General features: G+C 44.6%; 1 protein-coding gene across 6 annotated transcripts in view; it reads left to right on the forward strand.

The window, feature by feature from the left end:
• GBF1 (golgi brefeldin A resistant guanine nucleotide exchange factor 1) overlaps window positions 1-21,243 on the forward strand; it is a 167,694-nt gene that overhangs the window by 73,533 nt on the left and 72,918 nt on the right. For all 6 annotated transcript variants that reach the window (XM_048505228.1, XM_048505231.1, XM_048505230.1 and 3 more), the window contains exons 4-8: window positions 6,715-6,846; window positions 7,324-7,442; window positions 10,407-10,515; window positions 10,893-10,953; window positions 14,091-14,145. In XM_048505228.1, the coding sequence (XP_048361185.1) occupies window positions 6,715-6,846; window positions 7,324-7,442; window positions 10,407-10,515; window positions 10,893-10,953; window positions 14,091-14,145 (476 nt within the window). The remainder of the gene's footprint in view (window positions 1-6,714; window positions 6,847-7,323; window positions 7,443-10,406; window positions 10,516-10,892; window positions 10,954-14,090; window positions 14,146-21,243) is intronic.

A 21,243-nucleotide genomic window follows, 5' to 3' on the forward strand; every position in this document is an offset into this window, starting at 1 on the left:
TCCCAATACGGATCCTTGGGGGACACCACTCCCGACATCTCTCCATTGTGAGAACTTCCCATTTGCACCCACCCTTTGCTTCCTGTTCCTCAACACTTTTTTAATCCATAGGAGGACTTCCCCTCTTATTCCTTGATTGCTAATTTTTCTAAATAGTCTCTGATGAGGAACTTTGTCAAAAGCCTTTTGGAAATCCAAGTAGATAATGTCCACTGGTTCCCCCTTATCGTCATGCCTGTTTACACCCTCAAAGAACTTTAGTAAGTTTGTAAGACAGGACTTGCCTCTGCAAAAGCCATGCTGACTCTTCCTCAGCAGGTCTTGCTTTTCTACGTGTTTAATAATTTTATCTTTAATGATAGATTCTACTAGTTTGCTAGGAACAGATGTCAAACTGACTGGCCTGTAATTTCCCGGGTCCCCCCTAGATCCTTTCTTAAAGATTGGTGTGACATTGGCCATCTTCTTCATGGATGGAGGCCGATTTCAGGGATAAGTTGCATATTAAAGTGAGAAGATCAGCAATTTCATGCTTGAGCTCTTTAAGAACTCTTGGGTGAATGCAATCTGGGCCAGGGGATTTGGTAGCATTTAGTTTATCAGTGGATGCCAGGACTTCTTCCTTGTCTACCACTATCTTCGCTAGTTCCTCGGATTCGCCTCCTAAGAAGCATGGTTCAGGTGCAGGAATTTTCCTCACCTCTTCTTGGGTGAAGACAGATGCAAAGAATTCATTCAGCTTCTCTGCAATCTCCCTGTCCTTCTTTAGCACACCTTTTGTCCCTTCGTCATCTAATGGGCCTACCGCTTCCCTAGCTGACTTCCTCCTTCTGACGTACTTGAAGAACTGCTTGTTGCTGGTCTTGATGTACGCAGCCATGCGTTCCTCATAACCCTTTTTTTTGCCTCCCTTACAGCTAACTTGCTTCAGTTTTGCCACCATTTGTGTTCCTTTTTGTATTCTTCATCAGTCGAGCTGGACTTCCATTTCTAAAAGATATCTTTTTTGTGATAATTTCCTCAACCTCCCTTGTTAACCACGGTGGCTTTCGTTTGGACTGGATGCTGCCTTTCCTAACCTGCGGAGCACATTCCAGCTGAGCTTTTATGTTTTTAAATAACCTCCAGGCATCTTGGACATTTTTGACTCTCTTGATTTTCCCTTTCAGCTTCCTGCACACTATCCCCCTCATCTTTGAGAAATTTCCCCTTCTGAAGGCAAATGTAACTACATTAGTCGTTGTCACTTGCTCGCACGCAGAGATACTGAATCTGACAGCGTTGTGGTCGCTGTTCCCTATCGGCTCAACAACACTGACTTCCCATGCCAGTTCCTGGGTCCCACATAGAATTAGATCTAGGATCATCTCTCCCCTGGTTGGTTCCACAACCATCTGCTCTAAGCCACAGTCATTTAGCATATCCAGGAATGCTCTTTCCTTACTATGACCTGAACATGCATTTTTCCAGTTTATGTGGGGATAGTTGAAATCACCCATTACCACTACGTTTTTGCTTTTGTTGGCCTCTCTAATTTCTTTTTCCATCTCAGAATCCTCTTGTGCGCTTTGGTCAGGGGGATGATAATATATTCCTAATATTAGACTATCCTTCACACCTGGTATTGATATCCACAGTGCTTCTGTAGGGGAATCAGCTCCCCTTGCATTGTCTATTTTATGTGACACTATGCTCTCTTTGACGTAGAGGGCAACACCACCCCCAATATGCCCTGTCCTATCCTTCCTGTAGAGTCTGTAAGCTGGGATAACAGCATCCCACTGGTTCTTCTCATTCCACCATGTATCTGTGATGCCTACTATATCAATGTCCTCCTTCAAAACTCTGTACTCCAGTTTCCCCATTTTAGGTCGAAGGTTCTACTATTAGCATATAGACATCTGTATACCCTGTCTCTGTCCTTAACCTGGGATTTATGCCTTACACCACCTTCTCATCCACGCATTTAGACTCTGTATCTCCGCTTGCCTAGCTCGCCCTGCATGTGGAATAGGTAGCATTTTTCAGAATGCCACCTTGGGGGTCCTGGACTTCAACCTGTTACCTAGCAGCCTAAATTTAGCCTCCAGAACCTCCTGGCTACATTTCCCAATGTCGTTGATGCCAATTGCGGACCACAACTGCTGATTCCACCCCAGCACTGTCTATCAGCCTATCTAGATCAGGAGTCTGCAACTTGTGGCTCTCCAGATGTTCATGGACTTCAAATCCCATCCCCCCCTACCAGCATGACCAATTGACCATTCTGGCAGGGGCTGATGGGATTTGTAGTCCATGAACATCTGAAGAGCCACAGGTTGCAGACCCCTGATCTAGACGAAGCGTGACATCCGCAACCTTCGCACCAGGCAGGCAAGTCACCATGTGGTCATCACACTTCTCACAAAACCAACTCCCTACATTGCTAATGATTGAATCGACTACTACAAGGAGCCCCCCATCTCTCCGAGGGGTATCCTCTGTACGAGAGGATAGTTGATCACCAGCTGAGGAAGGGGTCCCATCTAAGGGAGCATCTTCCAGCACCTCAGACTTGCACCCTCCGTCCCTCAGACCCTCATTCTCAATGACATCTGAAGAGATGTCACCCTGGGAGTGGGACCTGGCTGTTAGGTCCCTGAGAGCCTTGTCCGTCACCCTCTCTGCTTCTCTCAGCTTCTCCAGGTCTGCCACCTTGGCTTCAAGAGAACGCACACATTTTCTGAATGCCAGGAGCTCATTGCAGCAAGGGCATACCCACGACTTCTGTCCTAGTGATAGATAGTCGTGCATGTGACACTCAGTGCAAAACACTGGAAAGCCCCCTCCCCCTTGCTGGCTTCCTACCTTCATATCTAATTCTTTTTAACTATTCAAATATTAAACTTTTAACGAGTGCCTCCCCCTTGAGCTTTCTGTACCTTCTACTATCCCTCAAGATATGTCCTTATTCAGTAAAAAAGTGTTAACCCCTGTTAACCTCACCTCTCAGAACAAAGAAAAACAAGAAACCCCCTGTTTAAAAGATCTGGCTGTTAACCCCTGTTTAAAAGTGTGGCTAAAAGTGTGGCTTTGAGAAAAGCCCTCCAAAAAGAAAACCAGAGCTCACTTAGCTCTTTCTGATCCACTCCTCTTCTCCACCGCAACTGCTCTGCTGCTGCTTCCAAAGACCTCTGCTGCTTTCAGAGGCTGAGTCACACAGCTAATGGGAAGGCTCACCTCTCAGCAGCCCCACCTCTCTGAACAAAGAAAACAAGAAGACCCCTGTTAAAAAGATGTGGCTATTAACCCCTGTTAACCCTTGTGGCTTTGAGAAAAGCCCTCCAAAAAGAAAACCAGAGCTCACTTAGCTCTTTCTGATCCAATTCCTCTTCTCCACTGCTTCTGCTTCCAGAGACCTTAGAAGATGGGAGGGTTTTTACATTCCCTTGCCTCCCTCGAATTGAGGAAGGTGACCAAAGTCAGCACCTCATGGTCATTTGCAGAGTTTCCAGTCTCATCCTTGATAGTCTTCATCAGCTTGGTGTTCAGGAATGTATCTGCCCCCCATATGTGCATTGGTACACGCCTCCTCCATGTAATATCTCTTCTTGTCATCCTGTGAAGCTGACTGACAAAACACTTTTCGACATCACTATGTGACGAAACTTCCTCATCACCACAACCACATCCCATCTTCCTTTGCAACTGTCATCTGTTGGGGATATGGATCTAACCTCCCCAATGAAGGACCTTCAGCTCTATTCAGAGCAGCTAGTCCAGATGGTGATAGCTGTGGACTTTAACTATGTTCAACCTGATCCATAGTCAGATCCCATCATGATTGTGTTATACAGCACCAGTATGAGTCTGATTGCTCTCTCTTTCATCAAAGATATTTGTGAAATGAGGATGTATGAGTTAAGCTTCATCCCATTAAGCTTCCATGAACAAAGTGGAAAATGTGTATAAAATAAAACAAAAGGGATCTAAATTCCTCTTCTACCGCCCACCCCCAATTCCATGGCCCCTGGGGTACTCCCCTCACACTACAGATCTGGCTCCCATGCCTCCCCTGTGGAAAAAGAGGGGAGAAAATTAGACACTGTAGCAGAAAAGCACAGTCCTCTGGTGCTTTAGGTCTTAGACTGTCCAGTTGCACTGCTGTCACGGTGTAAGGGTGATATGGAAAAGTACTCCAGTCAATGGCAAGACTCAGGAAAGGTTCAAGAGCTTTAATCAGAACTGTGTCAGCCCAACGGCCAGGTAGCTGAACCTGAGATTCAAACTCCCTGGCCCCTGTATATACTTTTAAGGTTACAGTTTGGTTCAACCCATAAAACCCCCACCTTTGCATTCCCCCAATATCAGCATGAGAATGGCAGAAAAAGACAGTACTACAGATTCATTGTTTTGGGAAAGGCGAGTTACTCCCTGTGAAAGAAAGATAAGAAGTACTCGGTAAGCTCTATTGAACAAGTTACATGCGAACAAAGGAAAGAGGCTCCATGGTCTTGGGGTGGCGGAGGTGGCATGCCCAGCTGTTGCAGGTTGGGAGACGTGCGCTCTGGCAGACTGATATGGCACAGCCTGACACATGGGACACTATCAGATGTTCCTTTGGGACTGTATGGCATGATGTATTGATTCCTTACTATAGGACAAAAAGTCTCTGGGTAAAGGCATTGTTTGTTGAGGAATCCAGACTGGGTAAACAGCAACTGAACGCTTTGAGACGTATTGTTAGGAGCTGGACTGCAGTCTACGACAGTTGGAAGAGTTGGGAATTGATCCTAACACATATGGCTGGCAATGCGAGCAGAGCCATAGTATCTGGAGTAGTTCCAAGGAGACAGGCTTGGCTCCGGACTTCCTCCTTACCCTCTGACGCTAGGGCTAGAGTTGAAGACCTTCCTTTTGAGAGCAAGAATCTGGTACAGTCCTCAAAAAGATCAGAAAAAGAAGACTTCCTGCAAAATCATTAGATATTACCTCCCAGAGCACATCAGTTTTTGAGCACAGGTATTTCTCTTGTCATTCCCATCAGTGTTGTTCTGGTAAACATATTTCTACCTGCAATCTAATCAGCTGCAGGTGTTCAGGTCTCAATACTTCACCCAGTAACAAGGGAGACACTCCCAGCATAGGCTTTAAGCGAGGCTGGGGGTGAGGCAATCTGCCAAGGATCTGCCATCTAGGGCAGTGGTGGCGAACCTATGGCACAGGTGCCAGAGGCGGCACTCAGTTCATCATGTGGGGGGGGGATCGCCACCCACACACACATCTAGACTGACCTGGGCCCCAAGGTCGGCAGTAGATAGCAAGAGAGAGCCACCTGGCTTCCTGCCCCTATGAGATAACAGATGTAATTCTTTTCTCATGGGACAGAGGTTCCAAGGGAAGCCTAGTTTTCTACAAAGTGTGTGAAGTCATAAAGTAAGGATCAAGGAAAGAATGCACATATGGCAGTGATTATATATTGCAGGCTGACTATACATATATCTCAAAGCAACATTAGTCTGTTATTTCAATCAGTTACACAGAATTAGGAATGCACTTTAGTCACCCAGATAGCATCCCCGACAGCCTCCTGGTAAGTACAACTTATTTTTGTTCCCAGAGCCAGCTGTGTGAAGCATTTGGTGCATGTTGGAGAAGTTGCAAAAATCTTTCCTTTTGCACCATACCTCTGAATTTTTTTTGTTGGACTATGCTTTTAAGGGCAACCTTTTTCTTTGGATCACTGATTCTCATCATTTGTGAAGAAACAGTTTCTTCTTCAGCAATAGAAAGCTATGTGATTGAATGACATCTGAACTTTTTTTTTAAAAATGCAATGTATGACTTCTTCCTCACATGCACTTGTGTGGTTGGCATAGTAGATGATTTGAAATATGAGAAGCACCACTGAAGGATTCCACCATCCCTCAGAATGTGTCATTATTTCACTAACAGAAGTCAGCAGGTGAAGCAATTGTATATGTGTGTGGGGGGGGGCAGTCATTTCTCTGTGATAGTGATGGATATTTGTGTCGCTGATTGCACGTGAAATTAATTTTGCATTAATTTTGCATGGTTTTAAATGATGTGGCAAATATCTGTCTGTCTGTCTGTCTCCCCCTCCCTCCCTCCCTCCCTCCCTCCCTCCCTCCCTCCCTCCCTCCCTCCCTGAGGCAACTGTTGCCATCATCTGACTGTTGTAGGAATTGCCCACTGGGGAGGGTCAGGAACCCCCAGTTCCCTTTCCATCTCTGAGACCTTGCTCTTCTGTACGTGTGCCTGGGCAACATGGGAATGATTCACTGCCAGTGCACCCCTGGAGGAATAGCCGCTTGCGAACTGCCAGTGTTCCCCCTCCTGCCACTCCCTTTTAAAAATAGGATACATATGATGGTTAAGGGGTGATATGATAGTCATATTTAAATATTTGAAGGGATGTCATGTTGAAGAGGGAGCCAGCTTGTTTCCTGCTGCTCCAGAGACTAAAACACAGGATAATATATTCAGACTATGAGAAAAGAGATTCCACCTAAATGTTAGGAAAAGCTTCCTGACAGTAAGGGCTATTTGACAGTGGAATACTTTGTGTCGGGGGTATTGGAACCTTCTTCTCCTTATGTGCAAAGGGTGCCTTTTACCAACTTGGGTCTCAAATAAGTAAATCTTACTCTTCCTCCTTTGGCAGTATACAAATGTAGATTTATCATGATACTGTGATTTTGTCTTTTGTCACAGATCTTTCCGCAATTGAGCCCATTGTCTTTCTTCGACCCTTCTTGGAAGTTATCCGCTCTGAAGATACTACAGGCCCCATCACTGGGTTGGCCCTGACGTCAGTGAATAAGTTCCTTTCATATGCGCTAATAGGTATGGCTCAGGAACAGCTGGTTTTAATGTCACCTAAAACTATTGCTTACTTCATGAAGGTGTTGCTTGGAACTTGTTATGCAAAGATGTGGTTGATAGTACTATAACTTTGCATAACAAGTTCCACCCAAACACTTACTGATTGGTTCCCCACCCTGGGACATGGACAACATATACCCCAAACATTTCCTTCTCTCTGGACACAGTGTGTAACAGTCTTCCCTCTGTGATACACCTCTGAAGATGCCAGCCACAGATGCAGGCGAAATGTTAGGAACAAGATCCACCAGACCACTGCCACACAGCCTGGAAACCCCACCAGAACCAATTTAGAATTATGTTTTTAATAATAATGTGAGTTAGGCTGATGTTCAAGGAAAGAGGGAGGGGAAACTGTGCAGATGAGAGGTTTATTTTGCTCTTGACCCAGATTCTTTTTGGTTTGACCTTTTTCCAAAATCTCTCCTGGTCATACAGATTCTAACCATGAGGGCACAGCTGAGGGAATGGAGAACATGGCGGATGCGGTCACCCATGCCCGATTTGTGGGCACAGACCCTGCGAGTGACGAGGTGGTCCTGATGAAGATCTTGCAGGTATAAACTGTTTGTTCTGCCAGGTTCCCTGTGGAGAAGGGAAGGACAACAACATAATTTTGATTCTACTGGATCTTCAACAGTCAACTTTCTTTTAAACATATAGTTTATGAACCAAAGCCAGTGTAATTGGTCTCAGGTAAAAGTTGCTATTGCCAAGATCAGAGCTCTTTTGCTGGTAAAGTTGTAATATTTTGAAGGCAGTTTAGGAAATGACAGCCATTGGTGGGATGGCAGGGAAGGAAGCTCTTATCCCACCTTCCTTCAGTTGAAGCTGGCAAAACACATCTTGGTAGGAAGCTGAAGGACCTTTATGTACATGTTGTCACCTTGACTCCCCTCCAAGTATAAGAACATGAGCCAGGGAGGGAAAGAAGAATAGTGGAGGTGAATAGCTGGCTTCAGATGGTACTGCCAAGAATGTTTTGCCTTCTTGGACCATGGTCTATGGTTGGACAATGATTTATTGGCAAAGGGTGGGTTTCCCCGAACAGCAGTTGGCAGAAACATTTTGGTGGGAGGATTACAAATCTGATCAGGGGGATTTTAAACTGAATAGGGGAGGGAGACAGTATTCTTAGGTGTAAGAGTTCGTCAAGTCCTCGACGTAACAGTCCAAACATCACAGTGACAACTGAGCAAATAGTTCAAGAAGCCAACAGTGGGAGGGAAAAAATCTTTAAAAAGCAGCCAGGGGAAATGACCCATGGTCTTAGGTATTTCTACACTAATGCACAGAGCATGGAAAATAAGATGAACTTGAACTCTTAACACAGCAAAGCAAATATAATATAATAGGCATCACAGAAACCTGATGAAATCAGTCTCAGGATTGGAATGTAATAAATACTTGAGAGGTACAACCTATTTCAGAGAAATAGACCAAATAGGAAAGGAGGAGGAGGTATAATCAGGGATGATTGTATCTGTGAGGAGGTCCATGATTTAAATCCTGGAAGCCAGGTAGAAAGCATCTAGGTTAAAATTAAGAGGGAGAGCAACAGTGATGTTACTGTGGGTGTCTGTTACAGATCCCCAGGTCAGACTGAGGACTTGGATGATGCCTTCCTGGAACAGATGACCAAACTTACAAAAATGATAGATGTAGAAGTAATTATCCTGATATTTGTTGGGATTCAAACTTTGCCCAGACCTTAAGGTCCAACGAATTCCTTACTTCAGTAGCAGACAATTTCATGGTCCAGAAAGTGGAAGAGGTAACAAGGGGATCAGCGATTTTAGACCTGATCCTAACCAACAGTGATGACCTGGTTAGTGGGGTGGGATCCTTAGGTGGGAGTGACCATGTTCTCTTGGAATTTGATGTTCAGCAGAAAGCAGAAGCCAAGCATAGTCAGACAGACATTTGAGACTTTAAAGGATTTCATTAATCTTAGGAAAGTACTGGGTGTGATCCTGTGGTAACATGCTAAAAGAGAAGGGAGTGCATGATGGATGGCTGCTCTAAATGAATTCACATCTCCAGGGCCTGATGAGCTATATCCAATGATATTAAAAGAACTGGCAGAAGTAATCTCAGAAGCACTGGCAATAAACTTCAAGAATTCCTGGAGAACAGAAGTCCCATCAGAGTAGAGGAAGGGAAATGTTGCCCCCATATTCAAAAAGGGAAAAAAGATGTCCCGAACAATTATTGCCCAATCATCTTGATAGCAATACCAGGAAAGATTCTAGAGCTGATCATTAAACAGACAGTCTGTAAGCACTTAGCTGTGGATCACTAAAAGTCAACATGAATTTTCTCAAAAATAAGTCATGCCAGACTAATCTTATCTCTTTTTTTTGATAGAGTAACAAGTTTGGTAGACAAAGAAAATGCTGTGGATATAGCTTGATTTCAGTAAGGCCTTTGACAAGGTCCTCCCTGACATTCTTGCAGGCAAGCTAGTAAAATGTGGGCTAGACAAGGCTACTGTTAGATGGATTTGCAATTGGTTTACTGATCAAACCCAAAGAGTGCTCACCAATGGCTGCTCTGCATCCTGGAGAGACATTAGTGGGGTGCCACAGTGTTCTGGCCTGGGCCCAGTGCTATTCAGTGTTCTTATCAACGATTTGGATGATGAAATAGAGGGCATGCTAATAAGATTTGCAGATGACATCAAATTAGGAGGGGTAGCTAATGCCCCAGAGGATAGGGTCAGAATTCGAAATGACCAGGACAGATGAATTTCAACAGAGATAAATGTAAGATTCTACACTTAGTCAGAAAAAATGAAATGCACAGATATAGGGTGGGTGATATCTGGCTGGACAACAGTACATGTGAAAGGGATCTGGGAGTCTTAGTAGACCACAAACTGAACATGAGTCAGTAGTGTGATGTGGCAGCCAAGAAAGCCAATGTGATTTTTGGCTGCATCAATAGGAGTATAGTGTCTAGATTGAGGGACATAATAGGGACCCTGTATTCTACATTGATCAGACCTCACCTGGAATACTGAAGGATACTGACAAACCGGAACGTGTCCTCAGGAGGGTAACCAAAGTAGTAAAAGGTGAGGATTCTATGCCCTATGAGGAGAGACTGGGTATGTTTAGTCTGGAGAAGAGAAGGTTAAGGGGTAACATGATAGCCCTGTTTAAATATTTGAAGGAATATCATGTTGAAGAGGGAGCAAGTTGGTTTCCTGCTGCTCCAGATGCTAGGAGAAGGAGTACTGGATTCTAACTAGGAGAAAAGAGACTCCACCTAAACATTAGGAGGAACTTCCCAAGGGTAAAGGCAGTGGATTACTTTGCCTTGGAGGGTGGTAGAGTTTCCTTCTTTGGAGGTTTTTAAACAGAGGCTGAATGTTGGGAGTGCGTTGATTGTGTGTCTCTCCATGATAGGGACACCCTTGTGATCTCTTCCAACTCTTCAATATTATCTGTTGTATTCCTTATCTGATGTATGACAGTTACTGAGATACAGCGTTGCATGTTGATTTGTTCTTCTTTCAGGTCTTGCGGACTCTTCTCCTCACTCCTGTTGGAGCGCATCTCACCAATGAGTCTGTGTGTGAAATCATGCAATCCTGCTTTCGTATATGCTTTGAGATGAGACTTAGTGGTAGGTTTTTGAACCAATAGATTCCAACCATTCCCAGGTCAATAGGACACGTACCAATTACTGGGACCACAACCTGCAGTGTTGCCATGCTCTGGAAGGCCAGCACACATAAAATATGTTAAGCTGGCACAGTCAGGCTTCTACAGCTTAATAAAACTCAGGTTCCTGCACCAGCCATTTCCATCTTCCCCCTTCAGCTCAGTAGCGCCACTTAGTGTGCATTTGCATGTTTTGCTGCACAGGTGAGACTGGAGCTGGTTTTAATAAATTTTCAGTAATCCTTTGTAAACAACACTTGGAGGGGAGCCTGCTTGGAGAAGCCTCTAGATAATATCACACTGAGTAATGACACCTGTGTTATTTGTTTTTGTCTTCAGAGTTATTGAGAAAATCTGCAGAGCACACTCTGGTCGACATGGTACAGCTGCTCTTCACAAGGTAAACCTCACTGTGTTTGTCTTGGTTCAGCTTAGATGGCTCTTCAAGGGTACGAAGAGTCCATACATCAATTTTTTGGAAGGGGGGGGTGCCCATAAAAGGAATCCAGCCCAAGTATTATCTGATTTTTTTTTGCAAAGCTTGGTTCTTCATACAAACTGGTCATTCTCCACCATTGGATTACAGTGTCCTTGTGTTCGTTGGGTTTTTATACCCACCATCTGTAACTTAGAAGCAAGGACACAGTGCTGTGTACAATTAATTCATACAATAACACAATAACATTACACCTGGTACAAATTAATTAATAATAGAGGCATCATCATTTACTATTGAAGACTGAACTAATTAAAATGTGTTTGCTTGCCTGTGGAAAACAGTCAGGCTTGTAGGCTAGCTGGGGACCTTGAAGCTCCCACTGTGAATGCCTCATATGGTGTCTCTTTTACATTTTGATGGCTTAGCTCGAAGAGCTGCCAACCCCAGTGGATCTCAAGGGCCACTGCAGGACAATGCAGAGGAAGGGTGAACCTTTAGTAGGAGAATTCGGCAGTGATGCAACTTTCCTTGCTGTACTCTGTTGAGATGGAGAGGTTTTTAGACTCCAGAGATACTTGAAAAAAAATTCTATTAGTCTTTCATGGCTTCTTGAAGCTACTTTTCTCATTGGCTAGAGTTAGGCGTGGAAGCCATTGTCCCATTCAGCAAAATGACAAACACAATTTTAGCCATTAGGAATGCGTTAGAGAAATTCTAGAGTTATAAAAAGGGGGTGCGAATATTTATTTACTATTCTTCTTTACCACTTTCCCTTACTGCTCAAAATTTACAATAAAACAAAAAAAATTGGTCCCAAGTTTGACATATTTAAAGATTAATGCAAACACTATTGTCCTACCCTGCTGCCACCCCCCATTCCCAACATTTGTCCCACTATTGTTATTTTTATTGTTACTGAAACTTTCTTACTCTGTGTCAGACCATTAACCTGCCTCACCCTGTTTACTGTGACTGAGAGCTGCTGTCCAAAATCTCAGGCAGAGCTCTGTCTCTGAGATTAAATTTGGCTGGGCAGGTTGTTATGGCAGCTAGATGTTTTATGGCTTGTTTCCTGCCTCTTGCCAAAACAAAGGTGAAGCTGCTGGAAGGCTGGTCAAGACTTGCCCATATTCTTGCCTCCTCTGCCCTGCTTGCTTGTGGTTGGTTGATTGGGAGCCAACTTCAGCACATGTCTAGTTTCAGTGGCGTAGCCACCAGGGGACAGGGGGGCGCGTCGCACCGGGCGCACGCCTGCAGGGGGTGCCAAACTCAAAAATCTATTTAAAAAAATATTTTACTGTTTTTACTTTGTCAGCTGGCAGGGGGTGCAGTTTTTAGACTAACGGCACCAAAATTTCAGGTTATCATCAGGTGACGCTCCCGATGATATCAGCCAGGTTTGGTGAAGTTTAGTTTAGGGGGTCCATAACTTTGGGGGTTCCCCATCCCCCATTGTTTCCAATGGGAGCTAATAGTAGATGGGGCTTCCCTTTGAGGGTCCATAACTTTGGACCCCCCGAACCAAACTTCCCTCAACCTGGGTGGTATCATCAGGATAGTCTCCTGAAAGTAGCCTGAAATTTTGGTACTGCTAACTTAAACATTGCTCCCTAGCAGGCACCCTCAAATTGTCCCCAGATTCTGGTCCCTTCTAGTCCCTTCTGAGTGGATTTAAAGGTGGAATCTGGGCTCCCCAGATTAAAAAACATTGAAAGTATTATCGAAGGCTTTCACAGATGGATTCAACTGGGGGCTGTGGGTTTTCCAGCCGTGTGGCCGTGGTCCGGTAGATCTTGTTCCTAATGTTTTGCCTGCATCTGTGGCTGGCATCTTCAGAGGTGTATCACAGAGAGAAGTCTGTAATAAGAGAAGTCTGGACACAGTGTATAACAGACTTCTCTCTGTGATACACCTCTGAAGATGCCAGCCACAGATGCAAGTGAAACATTAGGAACAAGATCTACCAGACCACGGTCACGCAGCCTGGAAAACACACAACAACCAACATTGAAAGTGATGCTGTTTTTGGGGGGGGGGGGGTCTACCCTGAAACAGCATCATTTTCAATGTTGTTTAAACTAGGGAGCCCAGATTTTCCCTTTAAGGTGGATTTAAAAGAAGAATCTGGGCTCTCTAGTCTAAACAACATTAAAAGTGATGCTGTTTCAGGGTGGATCCCCCCCCCCCCTCCAGCATCACTTTCAGTGTTGTTTGAGTTTTGTGAGTTGGGGCATGTTCTATAATGTGATTGTGACTTTGAGATGACATGGTGCAAAAAAAATTGTTCTTTGGTTGTAGTGGGGGAGGGCGGCCTTTAGTCGGGGGAGGGGGGGGGGCTCAGATTTTGCACCAGGCTCCATTTTCCCTAGCTACACTTCTGTCTAGTTTTTATGTGTTTTGGTTTGGCATGTTGTCAGACCCGCCCCTTGCCTAAATCACACTCTTGACCAATTTATAGGACAACCATCTTGTGAATAAATACACCAAGCACCGGATAGTTACACATAGTTGGTGAATAACACTTTTACAAGATGCAGTTAAGAAGAGGACTGTTCTGACTAAAAACAACTAGATGATGGGGAAGCTTATGAAGAACAATGGTGATGTCATGGTTAAGAGCAGTGGACTCTAATCTGAAGAGCTGGGTGTGATTCCCCACTCCTCCACAAGAATGGCGAACTCTTATCTGGTGAACTGGAATTGTTTCCCCACTCCTTCACATGAAGCCTGCTGGGTGATCTTGGGCTAGTCATAGTTCTGACCAAACTCTGCCCCTCCTACTTCACAAGGTGTCTCTTGTGGTTAGAGGTTGCTTTGGGACTCCTGACAGGAGGGAAAGGTGGGGTATCCATCCAAATGCTCTTTATTTTGAAAATACAAATTTCACTCACACTTCTATATTTTGCTATCGCTGCATATAAAGGGCAAGAATTAATGCTTTTTTCACGATTACTCTGGAGCATAAATTTGGATTGGATAAGGGTCGAGAAAGAACCTACAAGATTGCAGTTCTACCGGTAGTGGTCTGCTGCCAGACCTGAAGTGGGTATTCATTTAGTTGCTTAACCTGATATTCCTGTCTGTTCTTGTTGTTTCAGGTTGTCTCAGTTTAAAGAAGAGCCTAAAAGTTATGTGGGGACTAACATAAAGAAGGTAAACAAACAAACAAACAAACAAACAAACAAACAAACAAACAAACAAAAGATACTTGCTCCAGGGCTGGCTCCTCTGCTTCCAAATGCTTTTAGATACTCTCTGTTTTTCCAAGTTCACTAAACGAGAAGACCAGTGAGTTTTGTTGCTCCTGGTAAGGATCATCTGTTCTCTCCCGAGCCCCAGCCGGGGTATGGGCTAAACCCAGCTAGAGGCAGGATCGACCCCAGAGGGAGGGCTAGACATGGGCTGGGCCTTTGTGATGCATCCACACGCCCTTCTCCGACTGCTGCCCCAAGGAGTTGGTTGATTAAAGAAGCAGCCTTGATAAGGGATTCCAGGAGGCAACTTCATGCCTGCATCAGTAGGGCAATTCAGAATTTTGTATTTATTATTATTGTTATTATTAATTAGATTTAATAAACCGCCCATGCCTGGAGGGCTCTGGGCAGTGTACAATAAACAGTGTAATTTGTTGTAATCTAAGAAAAGGAACTGGGCTGTGTTTATTGATAGCCTCGTGGATCGGGTTCCAGCTGCCAGTTACTCCACATAACCTCAAAGGATATATGAAGTCCCTCTAAGGTGGAGCTCTTGCCTTTTCCCAAATGCTGAGAGCTTGTTTTGTTTCACTTTTTACTGTGAAACGCTTCACAGGACATATTACTCTTCCTTTAACTACAGAAAAGCTACAGAAAATAGATGAATTGTATAAACAAAAGGGAAATCAAAAGCAACATTTCATCAGGAAGCTTAAAATTTTTTAATTATTATTTGTGCTGCGCTGTTACTGTTTTTCCAGAATTTTCCAGAGTTTGAGAAGCAAAAAATAGACAAGGTCTGAGATTTGTGCTGGCTAGTACTTGCGACCATTTGAGAGAAGAATGGGCCTTTTGAAAACTTCTCTTTTGTGTATTTGTAGGTTTAATGGGAGGAGCTGAGGATGTGTAGTGGTTAGAGTGTTCGACTAGGATCTAGGAGTCTCAGGTCTGAATCCCCATTCTGCCACAAAGACATTGGGAATGCAGAGTTTTCCTGATTGATGTCCTGGAAAATGTTCTGTTGTAGCAGGCTCGGCTGGATTTGAACCAGCGAGGTCAGAGTTACTTTGGGAGGTATTTTGGCACATGATGCTTGCAGATATTTATCCAGGACAGAGATAGGGGTCAAGAGGTTCAGGAAAAGACTGTCACGTAGCAAAAGAAAAGCTTGACTAGTTTTCTGTAAGCAGGTGCTTACAAAATGCTGCATGAGAGCTTTTTGCCTATCAGCTGGTGGCTTTTTTGAGCTCTCAGGGCTTCAGTTTCCAGTCTAACTGTCCTGTCTGTCTTTGCCATGTTCTTACCTTCAATCCTTACATTGTTGCATTGATTCTCTTTGGGTTTAGTTTCCTTTCCTTTTTTTCAAACCATACATGTGACTGTCTTTCACAGATTTCTCCATATCTCCTCAACAGACTGGAACTTTGTAATGGGGAACAGTCCAAAGCCCTGAGCCAGTTAGAGAGAGTACTGCTCTTTCAGAAACTGAAGGTCTCTCTTTCTCTCCTTCCCTTCTGCATACATTGTGGGGGTGGTCACTGTGTTGTGCGGCAAATGCTTTCCTTCCTGTTTCTAATGCAGCATGGCTTTGGGGAAGAATGCATGCAGCAAGGTGTGCTTCTGTGTGTTGGGAGCAAGAAAGCTAGTTAGCTACGTAGCATTTCAAGGATCCAAAATTCTGCTGTCAGAACATTCAAAGTAGTTGTAGAGAACATAAGTAGGGATGGCAGATGCAACTAGTAATCAGTGCTTAGGTTAGACTCTGTTGGCACTATGGAGTACCCTTTGAAGAAGTTGCTTGATAAGAGGCAGATAGGAAACCATTTACTGTTTGGCAGGTTTTCTGGCTGTAAAGGTGAGTGTGGTGAGCTTTCATGTGCTGCATGAAGTAAAGTGCTTGGACATGGCTTCACAGAATCATAGAGTTGGAAGAGACCCCAAGGGCTATCCAGTCCAACCCGCTGCACCCTTGACAGATGGCCATTCAGCCTCTGTTTTAAAACCTCCAAAGAAGGAGACTCCACCACCCTTTGAGGCAAAGTATTCCATTATCGAACAACCCTGACTGTCAGAAAGTTCTTCCCAAAGTTTAAGTGAAATCTCTTTTCCTGCACCTTTAATCCCTTGTCCCTTGTCTTCCCTCCGGAGCAGCAGAAAACAAGCTTGGTCTATTTTCAGCATGACAATACTAGCCCTCCTCCAGTCTGCTGGGACTTCTCCTGTTCTCCAGGAATTCTGAAAGGTTTTTGCAAGTAGTTTGGAAATTACTTCTGCCAGTTCTTTTAATTCCCTGGGATGTAGTTCATCATGCCGTGGAGATTTGAATTCATTTCAAGCAGCCAGGAATTCCAGTACTATCTCTTTATTTATTCTGAGCTCAATTTCCCCTACTGCATCTTCTGTTCCATTTCCCCCTGGTTGAGCACTGTTTTCCTTTTGGGAGAAGAGCAGGGGAAAGAAGGTGTTGAGTAGTTCTGCCTTTTCTCCATCCCCTGTTAGCATTTTGTCATCTTCTCAACACAGTGACCCTATCATTTCTTTTTTTCCCTTTCCTACAGACATAACCAAAAAGGCATTTTAATTTTTTTTAACCTCTCTGGCAAACTTGAGTTTGTTCTGCACTTTAGTTTCTCTGACTCTCTCTCCCTACACATCCGGGCTATTTTTTTTTAACTCTTCTTTGGCGATATCCCCCTTGTTCCATTTCTTTTACATGTCCTTTTTAAATTTTAGCTCAGTTGAAAGATCTTTAGACATCCATCCTGGTTTCTTGAAACACCTCCCATTTTTCCTCCTCATGGGAACTGTTTGAAATTGTGCCTTCAAGATCTCACTTTTAAGAAACTCCCATCCATCATGCACTCCCTTCTCTTAACAACAGGATCACCCCCAGTAGTTTCCTAAGTTTACTGAAATTAGGTTTCTTAAAGTCTAGAGCAGTGATGGCGAACCTTTTCGAGACCGAGTGCCCAAATTGCAACATAAAACCCACTTATTTATTGCAGTGCCAACACGGCGATTTAACCTGAATACTGAGGTTTTAGTTTAGAAAAAGGGGTTGGCTCTGAGGCGTGCATTACTTGGGAGTAAGCTTGGTGGTAATTGGTGGCTTTGCTTTGAAGCAACCGTGCAACTCTGCCAATGGGTGAATCACAACCCTAGGAGGGTTTACTCAGAAGCAAGCCCCATTGCCAGCAACCGAGCTTCCTCCCAGGTAAAGGATCGTTCTTTAGTTCTTTGCATGAAAATCAGTGGGGTTTAACAGCACTTAACAGGGTTACCTACACTGCTTCCCCAAAACTAGGTCTTAGGTTTAATGCTAATAATTGAGCCCAGCAGCCCAGGCCAGCCTAGATGTTTGTGGGGGAGGGGCCCACAGAGAGGGCTCTGAGTGCCACCTCTGGCACCCGTGCCATAGGTTCGCCACCACTGGTCTAGAGTGCGTATTTCACTATTCGTGGCATCCCCTTTCCACCTTATAAGAAACTCCAGGAGAACATGGTCTCTCCCACCTAAGGATCCTGTCTCTTCCATCCCATGTACCAGGTCATCATTGTTGGTTAGGAGCAGATCTAAAATAGCTGATCCACTTGTTGCCTTGTCCACCTACTGGACCATGAAATTGTCTGCAAGGCAAATGAGGAATTTGTTTGACCGTATAGTATGGTAGAGTGCGACTTCCAACAAATATCAGGATAATTGAAATCTCCCATTGCTACTATTTCTCTCTTTTGTGAAAGTTTGGTCATCTGTTCCAGGAAGGCATCATCCACCTGTTCAGTCTGACTTGGGGTGGGTGGGTGGGTCTGTAATAGACTCCCACAATGAGATCACTGTTGTTTTTCTCCCCCTTAATTTTTACCCAGATGCTCTCAAACTGGCTACCAGGATTTAAGTCATGGATCTGTTCACAGGTATAATCACCCCTGAGGTATAATGCTGCTACTCCTCTTTTCCTAGTTTCAACATAGGGGAAGCTATATTCTAAGCATTTCTGTAAGTTATTTAGCCAGAACAAGACCCAGGTTTCCAGACTTTGACTGGACTGTAGTTGACTGGGAATCCCTTCTCTTATAATAACATTGGAATGACTGTACACAAAATATTCATTTTTCACCTTGGCAGGAGCCTCATGTAAAGAACTTTATCTGTGCATCATACTTTAAACATGAACACATCAAGACTCAAGACATGAACAAAGGAAGCTGCCTCACATTGAATCAGACCACTGGTCCATCCAAAGTATCGTGGGTGCTCAGGTTGGCAGTGGCTCTCCGATGTCTCTAGCAGAGGTCTTTCACATCACCTGATCCTTTTAACTAGAGATGCTGGAAGTTTAAGCAGGGACTGTGTTCATGCCAAGCAGAGGCTATGGCCTCTCTCCAAATGGGGTGTGACTGGGGAACAAAGAAGGTGTAAATAAATAAAAGCACCAATTTTGCAGATTGCTCCGTAGTTCTTGGGAGGATAGTGATACATTTTATAGTGATAGTTGGAGCTCTTCAGATCTTTTGAACATATCAATATCAGATGGTAGTTTAGGTTATTATCCGTTGGTGCCACACCTGTAGTTGAAGGAAGAGAAGAAGAGGGTGGAGATATGAAATCTGAGCGATGTGTTCCCTGCATTTTAATACCCCCAGCAATGAATAGTTGTGGTATATTTGCACCAAACTTGAAATTGTGTCCTATGAAGGCCAGGAATTAAGCAGTTGCAGGGAAACACTGTATGTTGGTGCTGTCTTGGTCAAAGAACTTGCTCATCTGCCTGCTCCACACTCATGGCGGTGGTTTAGGAGGATGTTAATGTTTCATACAGATATATAGGTGGATTCAAGTCCAGTCACACCTTAGGAATCAAAACTCTCTTCATCAGGTACAAGTAGAAATGGAGATCTCTTGAGTCCTTTTATCCTAGTCAGAAGGTGGGAGGGGTGGTGTAAAGAATTATCAGCTTAATTAGAGCAGAGGAGAGATGCTTGGGGCAGAAAATTATCATCTGTAGTGAGAAGAATCCTACTCAGCTGTGTGTGTATGGGGGGAGGGGTTTTTCCATTGCTCTGAACCCGTGAACGAAGTCAACTTCAGCAATCTTGTATTGTAATTTCCCCATGAAATTTCTTTGTTTGAGGTCTGCCACCCCGCAGGTCAGCAGTGGAAAATGTTCTCTCAGGGCTTTTGTGCACTTACTGCTTGCCTCAAGGCTGTTTGCTTCACAGAGCGATTTTCCCCACAGTTTTCTTTTTACACAAGAAATTGGGCTGGAGCACTCACTCAAGCACTGTCAGACCTCGGGTCTGGAAATAATAGAAACTGTAGATTTGTTCTAAAGTCTTTATTTCGATACGAAAGGACAACATGAAGCAAAGACGAATCTGAGGTTCCCACTCAAATCTACTGCCTATATCCCCCAAAGCCCCCCGCTTCCCCATTGGACCTCATTGATCAGATTCATATCGGACAACAACTGCTCTCCAGCATTTCCGGTCTTGGGTGAATGTTTCAGCCTCTTCCCATGCCTTCAAGGTCTTTCTCAAATGTGTTTTGGTGGCGTCCTCTCTGGCATCAGGAGATACCCACCTCTCTCTGTACTGGTGCAGGCAGCGCCTCTGACCTAATGCGACCCAGATGTAACAGAGTAGGAGGAGCGGGATGTGCCAGACAGCCAAGATATGTGAAGGTGGCTGAATCGGGCACCATGTTGGGAGAGATGGTGACATTCCTGAATGGTGTTGGATCATGGGATGCCTGGGCTAAGGAGCCCCCTTCAACCCCAATCTGCCCCAGGGTTTTGCCTCTTGTTGTTACATATGGGCTCCCCAATGCCCTGTCGTGCCCTTCGCCAGCTCTGACTAGGATTGCCTTAGACGTGGGATGGGGGATGTGTGGGCAGTTGGAGTTTCCACAGGAAGTTTCCCTGTACCTTTCATGCTCTGGCTCTGGGACAGCACCAATCCAGATTGACTGGTGCCAAGAAGGTGCTCTTGTTCAGTCTGATTGTGGACAATGTGAGTGTTGCCCTGGCCTTGGTCTGCGGGTTAGTGTGACAACCCACTGCCATGACCTCTGGGGAATAGCCTCTGAGTGTGTCTCAGCACTTGGACAGGCTTGATGGACATCAGCATCCTGCCTGAAGCAGTGGAATGACTCCTTCCCCTGGGCCAGAAAGAGTGTTGGCCCTTATGGCCAGGGGGAGGGGGCCTCATGTGACCCGGTTCCGTTATGTGAGATGTGATCCCAGTTGCCTAGGTGGCTGGTTGTTGGGTTGAAGTTCAGACTGGTGATTCCCCTGTGTCATGTCTACCCCCATTGGCTATGGACAGGTAGGTTCATATGGGAGAAAGCAGCCTTTAAGGTATGCTGGGCCCAAACCCTACAGGACCAAAGTTCAGTGCCAGTATTCTTAATTTGACCCGGAAGCAAAATGGGTGCTACTCTTGGCTGAACAAGATTGAAATAATATGATCCCAGCAACCCACTCCAATCAACATTCTCGCCACAGCTTTCTGTTCAGATTGTAGCTTCAAGGTGGCCCCGTGTATGGCACACTGCAGTCGTCTAATCTAGATGTTACCAGAGCACGAACCACAGTGGCAGGATCTTGCCCACCCAGGAAGGGCTGGAGCTGGTGAAAGGCATCTGTGGCCATTGCTCCTCATTGCTGACTCATGGGCAAAGACAAGACTCGTATTTGCACTGCTCTCCCTGTCATGGATGGCATACCTTTAAATCATGGCAATTGGAAACATGCCTTCAGTTTTTCCTTTTGGAGCTTTATATAGCTTCAAAAAAATCTAGTATGTCTTTCCTATTTGGTTGTCTTCTTCTGACCATTTCTAAAGTTGTGGGGTTTGAAAATCCTGTTTTAGTTGGCGGGAAGTAAACTATAGTCAGTACAAAATACAAGTTACTGGAAAACTACAAAGCAAGGATGGGTGTCAGGAGGCCCTTGTGTTGGTGCTTGCATTTTGTTCCTGTGGTTCAAATGACTGTAACCTGAGAAGAAGGTGAAGAATGAGTTATCGGGCAAGGTAGTAGTATTTAAATTCCCACCCCC

Source organism: Sphaerodactylus townsendi, linkage group LG08 (genome assembly GCF_021028975.2).
Source record: "Sphaerodactylus townsendi isolate TG3544 linkage group LG08, MPM_Stown_v2.3, whole genome shotgun sequence".
Classification (NCBI taxonomy): Eukaryota; Metazoa; Chordata; class Lepidosauria; order Squamata; family Sphaerodactylidae; genus Sphaerodactylus; species Sphaerodactylus townsendi.